The 15,477-nt window shown below is 44.7% G+C and overlaps 1 protein-coding gene across 4 annotated transcripts in view; it reads left to right on the forward strand.

Annotated features, from left to right (window-relative positions):
• The window catches only part of opa1 (OPA1 mitochondrial dynamin like GTPase), an 87,571-nt gene that overhangs the window by 41,368 nt on the left and 30,726 nt on the right, over window positions 1-15,477 (forward strand). For all 4 annotated transcript variants that reach the window (XM_083766941.1, XM_083766943.1, XM_083766942.1 and 1 more), the window contains 9 exons: window positions 297-361; window positions 1,353-1,429; window positions 5,342-5,507; window positions 6,126-6,278; window positions 10,315-10,423; window positions 11,900-11,979; window positions 12,898-13,038; window positions 13,859-13,975; window positions 15,388-15,477. The exon at window positions 15,388-15,477 is cut by the window's right edge and continues 4 nt beyond it. In XM_083766941.1, coding sequence (XP_083623067.1) covers window positions 297-361; window positions 1,353-1,429; window positions 5,342-5,507; window positions 6,126-6,278; window positions 10,315-10,423; window positions 11,900-11,979; window positions 12,898-13,038; window positions 13,859-13,975; window positions 15,388-15,477 — 998 coding nt within the window. The remainder of the gene's footprint in view (window positions 1-296; window positions 362-1,352; window positions 1,430-5,341; window positions 5,508-6,125; window positions 6,279-10,314; window positions 10,424-11,899; window positions 11,980-12,897; window positions 13,039-13,858; window positions 13,976-15,387) is intronic.

Consider the following 15,477-nt stretch of genomic DNA (forward strand, 5'->3'; position numbering starts at 1 on the left):
TACCAGCTAGATCTTACTATTGTAGTGAGGACTTTACACACAAACAAACAAGATTTACGATCAGCTGGTGCAACCAGGCCCAGCCCGGTCGATTTGTTTTAAAATATCATTCATGTTTTGTTATTACCAGTAGGTAATTATGAGTATTAATTACCTAATAACACCGTCACCATTCAATAAACGTGCTATAGTATACCAACATGTCTAACTGTAGTACTTTGATATGATGGAGCCACTCCAGTTCCGGTATTCCCATTTATTTATTTATTCCCATTATCATCTGGCCCTCCCCTCAGCGTCCCGCTTCAACCTGGAGACGGAATGGAAGAACAACTATCCCCGTCTGAGGGAGCTGGACAGGGTGAGAAACACCTGCAAATTAACCCATCTGAGCAGGAACCCCTTTTGGTGTGTTTAACCCATTCTGACCTGAGATCAGATTCATACGAGGTTTCCGCCGGACACACACTGGTCTGATGAACCCATTCTGACCTGAGATCAGATTCTAAAAATGTCAGTCGCTCTTCGATTTTTCAAAAATAGCAGACCTACAAGCTCATATCGCGCCACTCGGTGGCGCGATATGAGCTTGTAGATCTGCTATTTTTAAATAGCTAAAGCATAACATGATGCTAACACCAAAATGGGTGCCCGGTCAGAATGGGTTAAGCATAAAAAAATAGCAGATCTACAAGCTCATAGCGAGCTTGGAGGTCTGCTATTTTTGAAAAATCGTTAAAATGTGGCGCAAATCTTTGAATATATATTTCAGAGCGAACTATTGGCTTCTGGGGGGGGTCCCTGGAACTACATATTTTGAGATGGGGGTCCGTGGCCCAATAGAGATAATTCTGGGGGTCCTTGAAATGGGAAAAGGTTGAGCACCACTGACATAGAAACATGGGTTTTTCAGAAGAAATGTATGATTTAGAAGCCTTTTTTTTAAAGCCACACGCACCAACCATCACTGAACAGTGAACACCAGGGTTGATTTTGACAGCACATTTTGATTTTAGTTTTAGTCATAATATAGTCTCTTGAATAGTTTTCATTTAGTTTTAGTCACATTTTAGTCACGTGTTAGTCTAGTTTTAGTCTAATAAATATCACAAGATTTTAGTCGACTAAAATGTGTTTTGGCAGGCCTTGACGCTACCTTTAAGCTACCTTTAACGTAGGGGTTAATACACATATATATATCTCACACATAACACACCTTGATGGCCACTGATGGCTGTGATTTATAGCCATTTTTGTCCTCAAAATGAGACACTTAAAAAATTAAACGATGAATTAATCATAGCGGGAATGTGTTGATATGAGGCGTAAAAGTGCCTTAATTTCTTTTGCAGAATGAACTCTTTGAAAAGGCCAAAAACGAAATCCTGGATGAGGTCATTAGTTTGAGTCAAGTGACTCCAAAACACTGGTAAGTTCTGTCTTCAGTCTTTTGTTCTTTGTACGTGTCTCTTGTTCGTGTCATTTATTATCTGGACACTGTGATTGTTGACCCTTACTCCTTACTGCATGCTGCTGGGAAATGGTGACGCTCATCTTGGATTTAAGGCTCATTGCAATGTTTGATTCATTGCCTCTGTAGGGGGTGTCTGGGGGGGGGCGGTCTGTTAATCCAGCAGGGGGAATTCAGTTTCAGCTTCACCCAGTAGGTGGCTGCTCAGGTGGTCATAAATTGTGTTTATTAATGCAGATATTATATCTCTATCAGACGCTATATTGTCAAGTTGCAACCAAGGATGCATGTTTTCTGAAGTAGTCTGTTTATTGACAATGTCTCCCGTCTTTCTTATGCCTAATTGCTACTGTACTTGTTGTACAGTAGGTACAGTATGATGGCATGAAACCACTCCGCGCTCTCAGTTACACCTTGCTCTCAGCTGAGCACACACACACACACACACACACACACACACACACACACTGATCAGAATTAGGTTACATTATATGGTCCAACCAGATATAACTGCTGCACATGCTTAAAGGGACACTTCACCCTTTTTGCAAAAAAAATATATGTTAATGACGTTTAGAAGCTTTAGAACACTTTCCTGGGGGTATTTATGTGTGTAATATGTGGTTTTAGATATTTTAGATTGTAGCAGTGAGCCTGTTGTCTCTGATGTCATGGACACTGGGCTCACTTCCTTCCTGGACTACATGTTGTCTCAGTAAGACAGCTCTCCCCCTATCCACAAGGAGGAGCAGTGCACCAAAGAATTATGGGAATTGTAGTCCAGGAAGGTAGTGAGACCAGTGTCCATGACATCAGAGACAACAGGCTCACTGCTACAATCTAAAATAACTAAAACCACATATTACACACATAAATACCCCCAGGAAAGTGATCTAAAGCTTCTAAACGTCATTAACATATATTTTTCTGCAAAAAGGGTGAAGTGTCCCTTTAACACACAGAGGGAAAAGAAAAAACAAATATATAGCACATTGATGACATACCATTACTTGACACTACTAGACAGGATGTTTGTTTTGGGGTTTTTTTAAAGCCACTTAGGGATAAATTAAACAACGCCTTCTCTAGTTAGACAGACTGCCCATAGTAGCTGAGAAAGAACAGTATTTACTTTTTTTGCATTTGTCTTTTGAAATCCACCCAATTGCAGACCCCTGAGCACAAGTTTATGGACATGGCCCAGACTTCCAAATACAAGGACAATAAGTTGACAGTTATATTCCCAAGGCCATAATACGTTCCACCAGAAGCTGATATTTCATAAGTTTGGATGTAATCAATTTACAATTTAGGCATTTAGCAGACGCTCTTAATCCAGAGCGACTTACAATAATCAAGAACAAAAGCATGGGAATACATCACAAAAGCATTTATCATAAAACATGCGTAAGCTAAGAAAGTAACAGTGGAATATCTATATTATGAGACTATACATATAAACTATATATATATATATATACTACTATGCTATACATATGTACTATGGCGTGCTATGACTATATACAATGCAATTATAGTGCCGTCTACATAACATGCTATAAGTCTGTATCAGATGCTATCTAAGTCTACCGAAATGCTATCTAAGGGGGTAGGGTAAGTGCTATGGGCCATGATGGAGTCTAAAAAGGTGGGTTTTCAGACTACGGCGGAAGATTGGGAGTGAATTCTGTAAAACAAGTGTCTCTCACACACACACACACACACATTACAGAGCATGTCGGGCGGAACTGATGCGTTGTTTTGAAGTGGAGGTTTGTGGTTGTAAATGTACACGCATAGCGAATACATTTGGTAGTCCATTCATACTCAGAGCTGTGCGGACGCCAACACAAAATGGTGATTCTCCAGTAGATTTGGGGTGAAATATCATGCGTCCCCCAGACAGACACATCTATGGTGAGTTTAATGCGTCGAATAATTATGCGTCGGAGACGGCGGACACACGGCTACTGTAACAGGAACGTTGTAAAGAATGGCATGGCGAGTTTGGCATTAGACGCTATACGATACAGTAGACAACAAATGCATAAAACAGTGTTTGTATTAACCCATTCTGACCTGAGATCAGATTCATACGAGGTTGCCACTGGACACACACTGGTCTGATGAACCCATTCTGACCTGAGGCTGAGATCAGATTCTAAAAATGTCAGTCGTTCTTCGATTTTTCAAAAAATAGCAGACCTACAAGCTCGTATCGCGCCACTCGGTGGCGCGCTATGAGCTTGTAGATCTGCTATTTTTAAATAGCTAAAGCATAACATGATGCTGACACCAAAATGGGTGCCCGGTCACAATGGGTTAAAAGTCAATAATTAAGATGGAACTACTTAACGTTGCATAACAGTTCTGGAGCCATACGTACTATTAATTGGTGGAGGTTGAAATAAACACACACACACACACCCACACACACACACACACACACACACACACACACACACACACACACACACACACACACGGGTGTATAGGTATGAGCCCCACAACCCCCCTGTGGGGCAGGGGGTCTAAATGAGATGAATGCGCTGTGTTGTGAGCGTCCCCAGTGTGCGTGCCATCAGGTCTGCTGGATCAATGCTCTGATGAATGGCTCACAGAGATGGGACAGGGGGTGGCCCTGTTAGCCGGCCCCGACCAGCGCTATCATAGTTAGCAGCCATCGATGGCAAAAAGGAGCGCCGGCCCCCCGAACAAAAGGAGGAGGACGAGCTCGGATGAAATATGAGCGTGCGTTTATGATAAATGAGCAAAGGGCGCTTAACCCTTTTTGTGCGGGAACCCCCTTTTGGTGTTTTGCATTATGTTATGCTTTATAGCTATTGAAAAATAGCAGATCTACAAGCTCATAGCGCGCCACCGGGTGGCACGCTACGAGATTGTAGGTCTGCTATTTTTGATAAATCGAAGAACGACTGTCATAGAAACGTAGCTTTTTCAGAAAACTGTCAGGATGCAGAAGACGTTTTTAGAATCTGATCTCAGGTCAGAGTGGCTTAAACCATTCTGACCGGGCACCCATTTTGGTGTCAGCATCATGTTATGCTTTAGCTATTTAAAAATAGCAGATCTACAAGCTCATATCGCGCCACCGAGTGGCGCGATACGAGCTTGTAGGTCTGCTATTTTTGAAAAATCGAAGAGCGACTGACATTTTTAGAATCTGATCTCAGGTCAGAATGGGTTCATCAGACCAGTGTGTGTCCGGCGGAAACCTCGTATGAATCTGATCTCAGGTCAGAGTGGCTTAACAGCCCTCCCCTGTCCCGAAGGGGGCCGGCGATGGTTTTGTCCCATTGTCACATGGGCCTCTCTGCGGTCGGGACGGCGGGCGGGGGGGACGCTGTTAGCTCCAGGATATAACGGCCTCATGCCGGGGAGCGTATCGGGAAACTACAGTCAAGTGCATTCTCACTGTACGTACGGGACTGAAAGCAACTCGATAGCGGGGAGAGCGATCCAATGGCCCGCGCTCGCCTGTTCTCCTCATTGTTCTGCTTTCCCCCTCAGGATCACTTAGTGGGAAGGGAAGGGAAGGAATGCAGACAGCTGGAAGCCTCTCTCTGGATGCACTTTCACCTGTTTGCTTGTTAGAGAGCAGGGCCAAAATAACAACAAAATGTATCCAAGAGATTGTATCCAAAACCACACTTCCTAATTTGCTGCGGTTCAAACTTGTGTGATTGGAGAGTGTCATCACTAGCAGTGTACTATGTATGTATTATTATAAGAACGTGTTATGGATAGATAGATACAGTCAGTCACATTTATTTTTGGGAAGATAAACTCTCTCTGTCTAGCGTCTTCATTCAATGTCACATGACCTTTGACCTCCCCGTCTTCCCCCAGGGAGGCCATCTTGCAGAAGAAGCTGTGGGAGCGCGTGTCCACTCACGTGATCGAGAACATCTACCTTCCCGCCGCGCAAACCCAGAACTCGGGCACCTTCAACACCACCGTGGACATCAAGCTCAAACAGTGGACGGATAAGCAGCTGCCCCACAAGGCCCTGGAGGTACTGTAGCGCAGTGACCCGTCTGTCTGTTTAGACCATTAACCCATTCTGAGTCTGACCTGAGATCAGATTCACACGAGGTTTCCACTGGACACACACTGGTCTGATTAACCCATTCTGACCTGAGATCAGATTCTAAAAATGTCAGTCGTTCTTCGATTTAAAAAAAAATAGCAGACCTACAAGCTCGTATCGCGCCACTCGGTGGCGCGATATGAGCTTGTAGATCTGCTATTTTTCAATAGCTAAAGCATAACATGATGCCAACACCAAAATGGGTGCCCGGTCAGAATGGGTTAAGACCTGAGGCCGCTTCTACAAATGCCTTCAAAATCAGCAGTTCTCTCACTTTCAGGATTTTTCAAAACTGTTCCAAAAGTTTGTTACAAAATAGCAGATGTACAAAGTCACAGTGTGAGCTTGTACAGCTTGTACTGTGAGCTTGTACATCTGCTATTTTTGAATAGCAATAACGCAAACATCTAAAATGACACGATAATGCCAATCCCGGTTTTAATTGGTTAAGTACCGTATTAAACTGATCAAATCCTAACTCAAACTGAGTTGAGTTTTTTTGTGGTGAGGTGATCATATTCTTTCTGCCACGTTCTCCTCCAGGTCGCCTGGGAGACGCTGCAGGAGGAGTTTGCACGCTTCATGGCAGAGTACAAAGGCAAAGACCAGGACGACATCTTTGACAAGCTGAAGGAAGCCGTGAAGGACGAGAGCGTCAAGAGACATCAGTGGAACGAGAGGGCCATGGACAGCCTGGTAAACACACTAGTCTAAAGAGAGGGCCATGGACAGCCTGGTAAACGCACTAGTCTAACGAGAGGACCATGGACAGCCTGGTAAACACTAGTTAGTCTAACGAGAGGGCCATGGACAGCCTGGTAAACACTAGTTAGTCTAAAGAGAGGGCCATGGACAGCCTGGTAAACACTAGTTAGTCTAACGAGAGGACCATGGACAGCCTGGTAAACACACTAGTCTAAAGAGAGGACCATGGACAGCCTGGTAAACACACTAGTCTAAAGAGAGGACCATGGACAGCCTGGTAAACACACTAGTCTAAAGAGAGGGCCATGGACAGCCTGGTAAACGCACTAGTCTAAAGAGAGGACCATGGACAGCCTGGTAAACACACTAGTCTAAAGAGAGGACCATGGACAGCCTGGTAAACACACTAGTCTAAAGAGAGGGCCATGGACAGCCTGGTAAACACACTAGTCTAAAGAGAGGACCATGGACAGCCTGGTAAACGCACTAGTCTAACGAGAGGACCATGGACAGCCTGGTAAACACTAGTTAGTCTAACGAGAGGGCCATGGACAGCCTGGTAAACACTAGTTAGTCTAAAGAGAGGGCCATGGACAGCCTGGTAAACACTAGTTAGTCTAAAGAGAGGACCATGGACAGCCTGGTAAACACACTAGTCTAAAGAGAGGACCATGGACAGCCTGGTAAACACACTAGTCTAAAGAGAGGACCATGGACAGCCTGGTAAACACACTAGTCTAAAGAGAGGACCATGGACAGCCTGGTAAACACACTAGTCTAACGAGAGGACCATGGACAGCCTGGTAAACACTAGTTAGTCTAAAGAGAGGGCCATGGACAGCCTGGTAAACACACTAGTCTAAAGAGAGGACCATGGACAGCCTGGTAAACACACTAGTCTAACAAGAGGACCATGGACAGCCTGGTAAACACACTAGTCTAAAGAGAGGACCATGGACAGCCTGGTAAACACACTAGTCTAAAGAGAGGACCATGGACAGCCTGGTAAACACACTAGTCTAATGAGAGGGCCATGGACAGCCTGGTAAACACTAGTTAGTCTAAAGAGAGGACCATGGACAGCCTGGTAAACACTAGTTAGTCTAACGAGAGGACCATGGACAGCCTGGTAAACACACTAGTCTAAAGAGAGGGCCATGGACAGCCTGGTAAACACTAGTTAGTCTAACGAGAGGACCATGGACAGCCTGGTAAACACACTAGTCTAACGAGAGGACCATGGACAGCCTGGTAAACACACTAGTCTAAAGAGAGGACCATGGACAGCCTGGTAAACACTAGTTAGTCTAAAGAGAGGACCATGGACAGCCTGGTAAACACACTAGTCTAAAGAGAGGACCATGGACAGCCTGGTAAACACACTAGTCTAAAGAGAGGACCATGGACAGCCTGGTAAACACACTAGTCTAAAGAGAGGGCCATGGACAGCCTGGTAAACACACTAGTCTAAAGAGAGGGCCATGGACAGCCTGGTAAACACTCGTCTAAAGAGAGGACCATGGACAGCCTGGTAAACACACTAGTCTAACGAGAGGACCATGGACAGCCTGGTAAACACACTAGTCTAAAGAGAGGGCCATGGACAGCCTGGTAAACACACTAGTCTAAAGAGAGGACCATGGACAGCCTGGTAAACACACTAGTCTAAAGAGAGGACCATGGACAGCCTGGTAAACACACTAGTCTAAAGAGAGGACCATGGACAGCCTGGTAAACACTAGTTAGTCTAAAGAGAGGACCATGGACAGCCTGGTAAACACACTAGTCTAAAGAGAGGACCATGGACAGCCTGGTAAACACACTAGTCTAACGAGAGGACCATGGACAGCCTGGTAAACACACTAGTCTAAAGAGAGGGCCATGGACAGCCTGGTAAACACTAGTTAGTCTAAAGAGAGGGCCATGGACAGCCTGGTAAACACTAGTTAGTCTAAAGAGAGGGCCATGGACAGCCTGGTAAACACTAGTTAGTCTAAAGAGAGGACCATGGACAGCCTGGTAAACACACTAGTCTAAAGAGAGGACCATGGACAGCCTGGTAAACACACTAGTCTAAAGAGAGGACCATGGACAGCCTGGTAAACACACTAGTCTAAAGAGAGGACCATGGACAGCCTGGTAAACACACTAGTCTAACGAGAGGACCATGGACAGCCTGGTAAACACTAGTTAGTCTAAAGAGAGGGCCATGGACAGCCTGGTAAACACACTAGTCTAAAGAGAGGACCATGGACAGCCTGGTAAACACACTAGTCTAACAAGAGGACCATGGACAGCCTGGTAAACACACTAGTCTAAAGAGAGGACCATGGACAGCCTGGTAAACACACTAGTCTAAAGAGAGGACCATGGACAGCCTGGTAAACACACTAGTCTAATGAGAGGGCCATGGACAGCCTGGTAAACACTAGTTAGTCTAAAGAGAGGACCATGGACAGCCTGGTAAACACTAGTTAGTCTAACGAGAGGACCATGGACAGCCTGGTAAACACACTAGTCTAAAGAGAGGGCCATGGACAGCCTGGTAAACACTAGTTAGTCTAACGAGAGGACCATGGACAGCCTGGTAAACACACTAGTCTAACGAGAGGACCATGGACAGCCTGGTAAACACACTAGTCTAAAGAGAGGACCATGGACAGCCTGGTAAACACTAGTTAGTCTAAAGAGAGGACCATGGACAGCCTGGTAAACACACTAGTCTAAAGAGAGGACCATGGACAGCCTGGTAAACACACTAGTCTAAAGAGAGGACCATGGACAGCCTGGTAAACACACTAGTCTAAAGAGAGGGCCATGGACAGCCTGGTAAACACACTAGTCTAAAGAGAGGGCCATGGACAGCCTGGTAAACACTCGTCTAAAGAGAGGACCATGGACAGCCTGGTAAACACACTAGTCTAACGAGAGGACCATGGACAGCCTGGTAAACACACTAGTCTAAAGAGAGGGCCATGGACAGCCTGGTAAACACACTAGTCTAAAGAGAGGACCATGGACAGCCTGGTAAACACACTAGTCTAAAGAGAGGACCATGGACAGCCTGGTAAACACACTAGTCTAAAGAGAGGACCATGGACAGCCTGGTAAACACTAGTTAGTCTAAAGAGAGGACCATGGACAGCCTGGTAAACACACTAGTCTAAAGAGAGGACCATGGACAGCCTGGTAAACACACTAGTCTAACGAGAGGACCATGGACAGCCTGGTAAACACACTAGTCTAAAGAGAGGGCCATGGACAGCCTGGTAAACACACTAGTCTAAAGAGAGGGCCATGGACAGCCTGGTAAACACACTAGTCTAAAGAGAGGGCCATGGACAGCCTGGTAAACACACTAGTCTAAAGAGAGGACCATGGACAGCCTGGTAAACACACTAGTCTAAAGAGAGGGCCATGGACAGCCTGGTAAACACACTAGTCTAAAGAGAGGGCCATGGACAGCCTGGTAAACACACTAGTCTAACGAGAGGACCATGGACAGCCTGGTAAACACACTAGTCTAACGAGAGGACCATGGACAGCCTGGTAAACACACTAGTCTCAGTAACACACACATGCCATCTCAACACTGAAGCACGGTCCGCTGGAATCCATTACTGTACCCTGCACAGAGAAAGAAATGGGCAGGGTTGTTTGTAGTTAGCCACCTAAGCCCGATATAATTTGTCTGATGAGGAATAAACAAAATGGCAGATTGAAAGTATGCTAATGCAGCTAGGAGCATGATTCAATTGTGGCACAGTGTGGAAAGGGCAGCATATGACTGGCTAAATTTGGAGGGAACCGCTCAGAGTACCGGAGATGTTTCTCATTTCCGTTGGGCCAGACGAGATAAACACTGACATGGTACTTTATTAACAGTTATGAGATGGCAATTATGTTGGTAGACAGACATCTCATTGTATATGTGTTTTATTTTATTTTATTGTTAATAAGACCAGTATGGTACAAAATACAAACTTCAGGTTCTGTGTGTGTGTCTCTCTCTCTCTCTCTCTCTCAGCGGGTGATCCAGCACAATGCCCTAGAGGATCGCTCCATCACAGACAAACCCCAGTGGGACGCAGCCATCCAGTTCATGGAGGAAACACTGCAGTCACGCCTTAAAGACAGTATGTGATGGATTCATACACGCTCATCTTGACCCTCCTTATATTGTCCCCAGCCTAAAGCTATTTGTACAGTACGAGTCCCACGCTTTGCTGCTTTTTGCCTCAATATACTGTAAGTTGTTTACAATAGATTAAAAAAGGATGAACTCACAAAGTGAAGGTCTTCTGCAATGGCTGCCTCTTTCAGAATGAGAACACGACCGTAGGTGGAATGACTACTTTCCCTCTTCCTGTGTATCCAGTTGATGCATCGTGACCAGGGGGGCAGTCAGACAGATATTTTGTGAAGCCTAAAACTCCTGAAAGTTCATATAATGGCCTGTTGTGGCGCTGTCACTGGACCCAAAAAAACCCATAGCCCCATAGAAGTCTATGTATTTGGGCCCAACTTCACCTAGACTGTATTTCCTTAATAAACATGGTTATGAATACTTTCTGCTTCCAGTCACTAGTTTAAAGTCTCATTTCTAATGTCATAATATTCTTTTTGGAAAATTATGGTCCCATTTATAAAATAAATGACCGTAAAGTTGCGTATGTTCTGAGGGGTGTGGCTACCGTTACAGTCTATGATCGGGAGTCCCCACCCACTCGAGTCAAAATAAAAACCAACGGAGAAGAAGGGGGGAAGTCCCGCCTCGTTGTCTGGGCAGCCAATGGCCAGCTGGGCCCAAACGGATCTAGAAAGATGGCGACTTACAGTGCAGGAATAACAGGCTTCATTTTTCGTCCATGTTAGACCCGGGGAACGCTTTGTCCATATTTTTTACAGTCTATGATCGTGACCAGTTGTCAGCTTGTAGAGCAGTGTTGTTTTTGGCAGCAAATTTCTATTTTAGTTTTAGTCTTTGTCTTTTGAATAGTTTTCATTTCGTTTTAGTCACATTTTAGTCACCCGGAATGTTTTATTGTTAGTCTAGTTTTAGTCGACTAAATGTCATAAGATTTTAGTCGACTAAATCTACAGGTGATTTAGTCGACTAAAATGTATTTTGGCGGGCCTTGATGCCGTCGTAATGACTGTTTTTACATTTGCTGAAAATAGCCGATATAGATCGGCTATTTTCAGCATGCAACCAAGTGTAAAATGACTTATACTGGATCTCTTGTCCACTAGTCCCTTCCTAACATTTTAGTCTAGTTTTTATTTGTTGACGAAATTGTCAGTATATTTAGTCTTGGTTTTAGTTTTCATTTAGTTTCCATTTAGTTATCGTCAGTGGAAAAAGATAGTCGACGAACATTTTTCGTCTTAGTTTTAGTCGACGAAAACAACACTGTTGTAGAGCTGCTCTTTTTGTCACTCAACTCTGTTGTACCACAGAATATACATTACTGAAGAAATGTACATACATGGACATACTGAGAACTCATGAGTCAGAATGGTGCCTGGGCTTTTCTCATCTCCCTCCTTTCCTCTGGTCGTCCCTCCCTCTCTCCCTCCTTTCCTCTGGTCGTCCCTCCCTCCTCTCCTAGCGGAGTCAGTGATCGGTGACATGGTGGGTCCAGACTGGAAGCAGAGGTGGATGGGCTGGACAAACAGAACATCTGAACAGGTCAGAGCTCAAGGCTGTGGACTCCACAAACATCTGCCACTGTCTATAACTCAATGCGTTCTCAGCTTGTAATGTACATTCATTGGTTATTTTCACTGGATTTTTCAACAAAAAAGAATAGCTCACCTGTAATATCACATGCGATAAGTTCTGAGCTAACCCTAACCCTGAGTTATTACACTGGCGTATACATATAAGCATATGTACTGTATAGGCCTAGGGCCTATATATATTCTTTTTTTTTAATGTTTTATCCCACAATTTTTGTAACCCATTTTTTCACCCAGTGTAAATTATCTAATGTAATCCTGTGCGCTACACTTCCTCTGCCAACCTGTACTGGGGGGGCAGCGGACTGACCTCATGCTTCCTTCTATGCATGAGGAGTCCAAGCTGCTACTTTTCACCTGACAGGGGAGAGTCGAGAGTTTCCCTGGTTGGACGTAGCGCGTGGAAGGAACACGTTATTCCGACCTGTTCCTTTCCCCTCCATCAGGCGCCCCGGCTAGCCAGGGGGAGGTAGTTTAGAGACAAGGATTACGGCATGTTTTTGTGAGGGTACCTACCCTAGAGGCCACGGGGAGAACATGCAAACTCCACACAGAAAGGCCCTTTCGGGCCTATATATTCTTATTATAACCCCCCCCCCACCCCTCCATGTCATGGATTTTGTTTTTGTTATTGCATTCCTGAGCCAATAATCTGATCACCAGCAGAGACTCCAAGAGTCTCCTACTGAGCCATGATCCTGTCATCAAATTATTGGTTTAGGAATGCGACAAAAACAAAACAATCCCCATGAATAATTCAAGGCTTCGTGGGGTGTGTAATTGATAGAAAACAAGAAAGAACATCAGTTACGGTTTCTCACCCTGTAGACCCTTCCTCACTGGCCTCTCCCTGACCCTTTTCTCACAGCACGTCCGCAACGAAACCAAGAATGAGCTGGAGCGTCTGCTGAAGCTCAACGAGGACCACACGGCCTACCTGGCCAACGACGAGGTCACCACCGTCCGCAAGAACCTGGAGGGACGCGGCGTGGACGTGGACCCTGTCCTGGTCAGACTCACTGTCACAGTCATTACACCAATTATTTAATTCACATAATGACAATTATCTTGCGTCAGTTCCATGTTCAAACATTGTCATATATTTTCCAAAATTGTGGAAATGTCAGATCTACGAGCTCAAAATGTGTCGCCGTGCGACACATTTTGAGCTTGTAGATTGGCCATTTCCACTATTCATTTGTTTTGAAAGTATTAATTGATTAAATATGTACATTGTACATTGTGTGTACAATCTGTCATATCTGCACTGTGCGAAGTCTAAAACAGAAATGTTCAACGACACAATTAATTCGTTGATCGTAATTATTTGAGTGACAATTAATTGTCGAGTAAAATAAGACCTCACTGGAACGCTTGCATGGTTAGACAACTCTGGTTTCTCTGGTCACGCAGCTAGGAGAGAAGCAGAAGGAAATGGGACATGTTTCTGATTGATGAACACAACACATTGTGTTGATGATGCATTCTCACTTGTCCTCCTATACTCTAACATTTAGGTGTTGTGAATCTCTTCAGTAATTTGGAAAACAAAACTAAAATGATGCTTACGTTTTCGGGGGAATGTTGACAATGGCATATTTCACTTATACATTTTAAGTGCTTACGTTATATGTATGACACTTAAATAGGAATACTCTCAACCTTGCTGCTATAATGACACCTGAATTTCCCTCTGGGGAATCAATAAGGTTTATCTTATCTGAAGCCTGCAATAATACATCCATCATGTGTCCAAAGCCAATTCATAATTGATTATCCTTTTATTATCTGTCCGTAATAATTGTCTTTTTGACTTCCCGTGCGTTCAGATCAAGGACACGTGGCACCAGATGTACCGTCGTCACTTCCTCCAGAAGGCCCTGACCCACTGTAACCTCTGTAAGAGGGGCTTCTACTACTACCAGAGGCACTTTGTGGACTCGGAGGTGAGTCCTCTGGCTCTGACATGCTTTGTGGACTCGGAGGTGAGTCCTCTGGCTCTGACATGCTTCAAAAGGAGGTGAGTCCTCTGGCTCTGGCATGCTTCAAAAGAAGTCCAGTTGTTTTAGGCCCGCCGAATCAGAACAAGTTCTAGTATTCAATACTAAATGGCGGCTCTGTTCCATTCTGATCAAACAGAGTCATGGGGTGCTGCTATTTGTGCATGTCGGCTCACTGGAAACACTCCTCTTGTACACTCAGAGTTAGGCGGGTCCTTGAAAGAAAAGAGTTTGAGAACCACTGCACACTAAATGGAACAGAGGCTGCTTGGGATTAACCTGACGCTGCCAGATCCAAGAAGCTTGCTACACAAATTTGTTTCACAGCCTATTGGGATCTGGGATCGCGGAAGCAAATTCGATGACGGGGCTGTTCCTTTTTTTCAAGATACTTGGTAGATGATTGGATGGGACCGTCTGTCTATCACCGTGTGGGCGTGCAAACACAACCAATCATATTGACGTGTCTATATAGCTTCACATCCGGTTTCGCACATATCCCACCCTTAGCTCACGCTGATTGGCTCGAACCGGGAGCGGTTCGGTGTTAGCTGAACTCCCTGAGAGGTCCCAGATGGTTGTGGTGTTGGGGAACATGGTTACCCAATACCGCCCCCATCTGGCAAAGTCAGGTTAGCTTGGGATGGTTGCTGGGTGATTTTAGGCTACCGCGCATAGCAACCGGAGCGGGTCCAAAAATAAACCACAGCGAGGCAATGTTATAGCGATATCAAATGAAGACGAGCCTGCTCGTCATCTGTACCCAGCGTCATTAATTTATAGGACAGGTATACTCGTCATACGGATCCATTGTGTTAAAAGTGTGTGTGTGTGTGTGTGTGTGTGTGCCGGGACAACGCTCCACACGTCCCAAACTCTTCTCCCTTCTGGCTCCAAAACTGTGGAATGCACTTCCCATTGCAGTCAGAACAGCAGCATCACTCCCAATCTTCCGCCGTAGTCTGAAAACCCACCTTTTTAGACTCCATCGTGGCCCATAGCACTTACCCTACCCCCTTAGATAGCATTTCTGTAGACTTAGATAGCATTTGATACAGACTTATAGCATGTTATGTAGATGGCACTATAATTGCATTGTATATAGTCATAGCACGCCATAGTACATATGTATAGCATAGTAGTATATATATATAGCTTATATGTATAGTCTCATAATATAGATATTCCACTGTTACTTTCTTAGCTTACGCATGTTTTATGATGAATGCTTTTGTGATGTATTCCCATGCTTTTGTTCCTGATTATTGTAAGTCGCTCTGGATTAAGAGCGTCTGCTAAATGCCTAAATTGTAAATTGTGTGTGTGTGTGTGTGTGTGTGTGTGTGTGTGTGTCTCAGTTGGAGTGTAATGATGTGGTCCTTTTCTGGAGGATTCAGAGGATGCTGCTAATAACGGCTAACACACTTCGACAGCAGCTCACCAACACA

The sequence above is a fragment of the Protomyctophum parallelum genome, assembly GCF_964188405.1.
Source record: "Protomyctophum parallelum genome assembly, chromosome: 6".
In the NCBI taxonomy this organism is placed as follows: domain Eukaryota; kingdom Metazoa; phylum Chordata; class Actinopteri; order Myctophiformes; family Myctophidae; genus Protomyctophum; species Protomyctophum parallelum.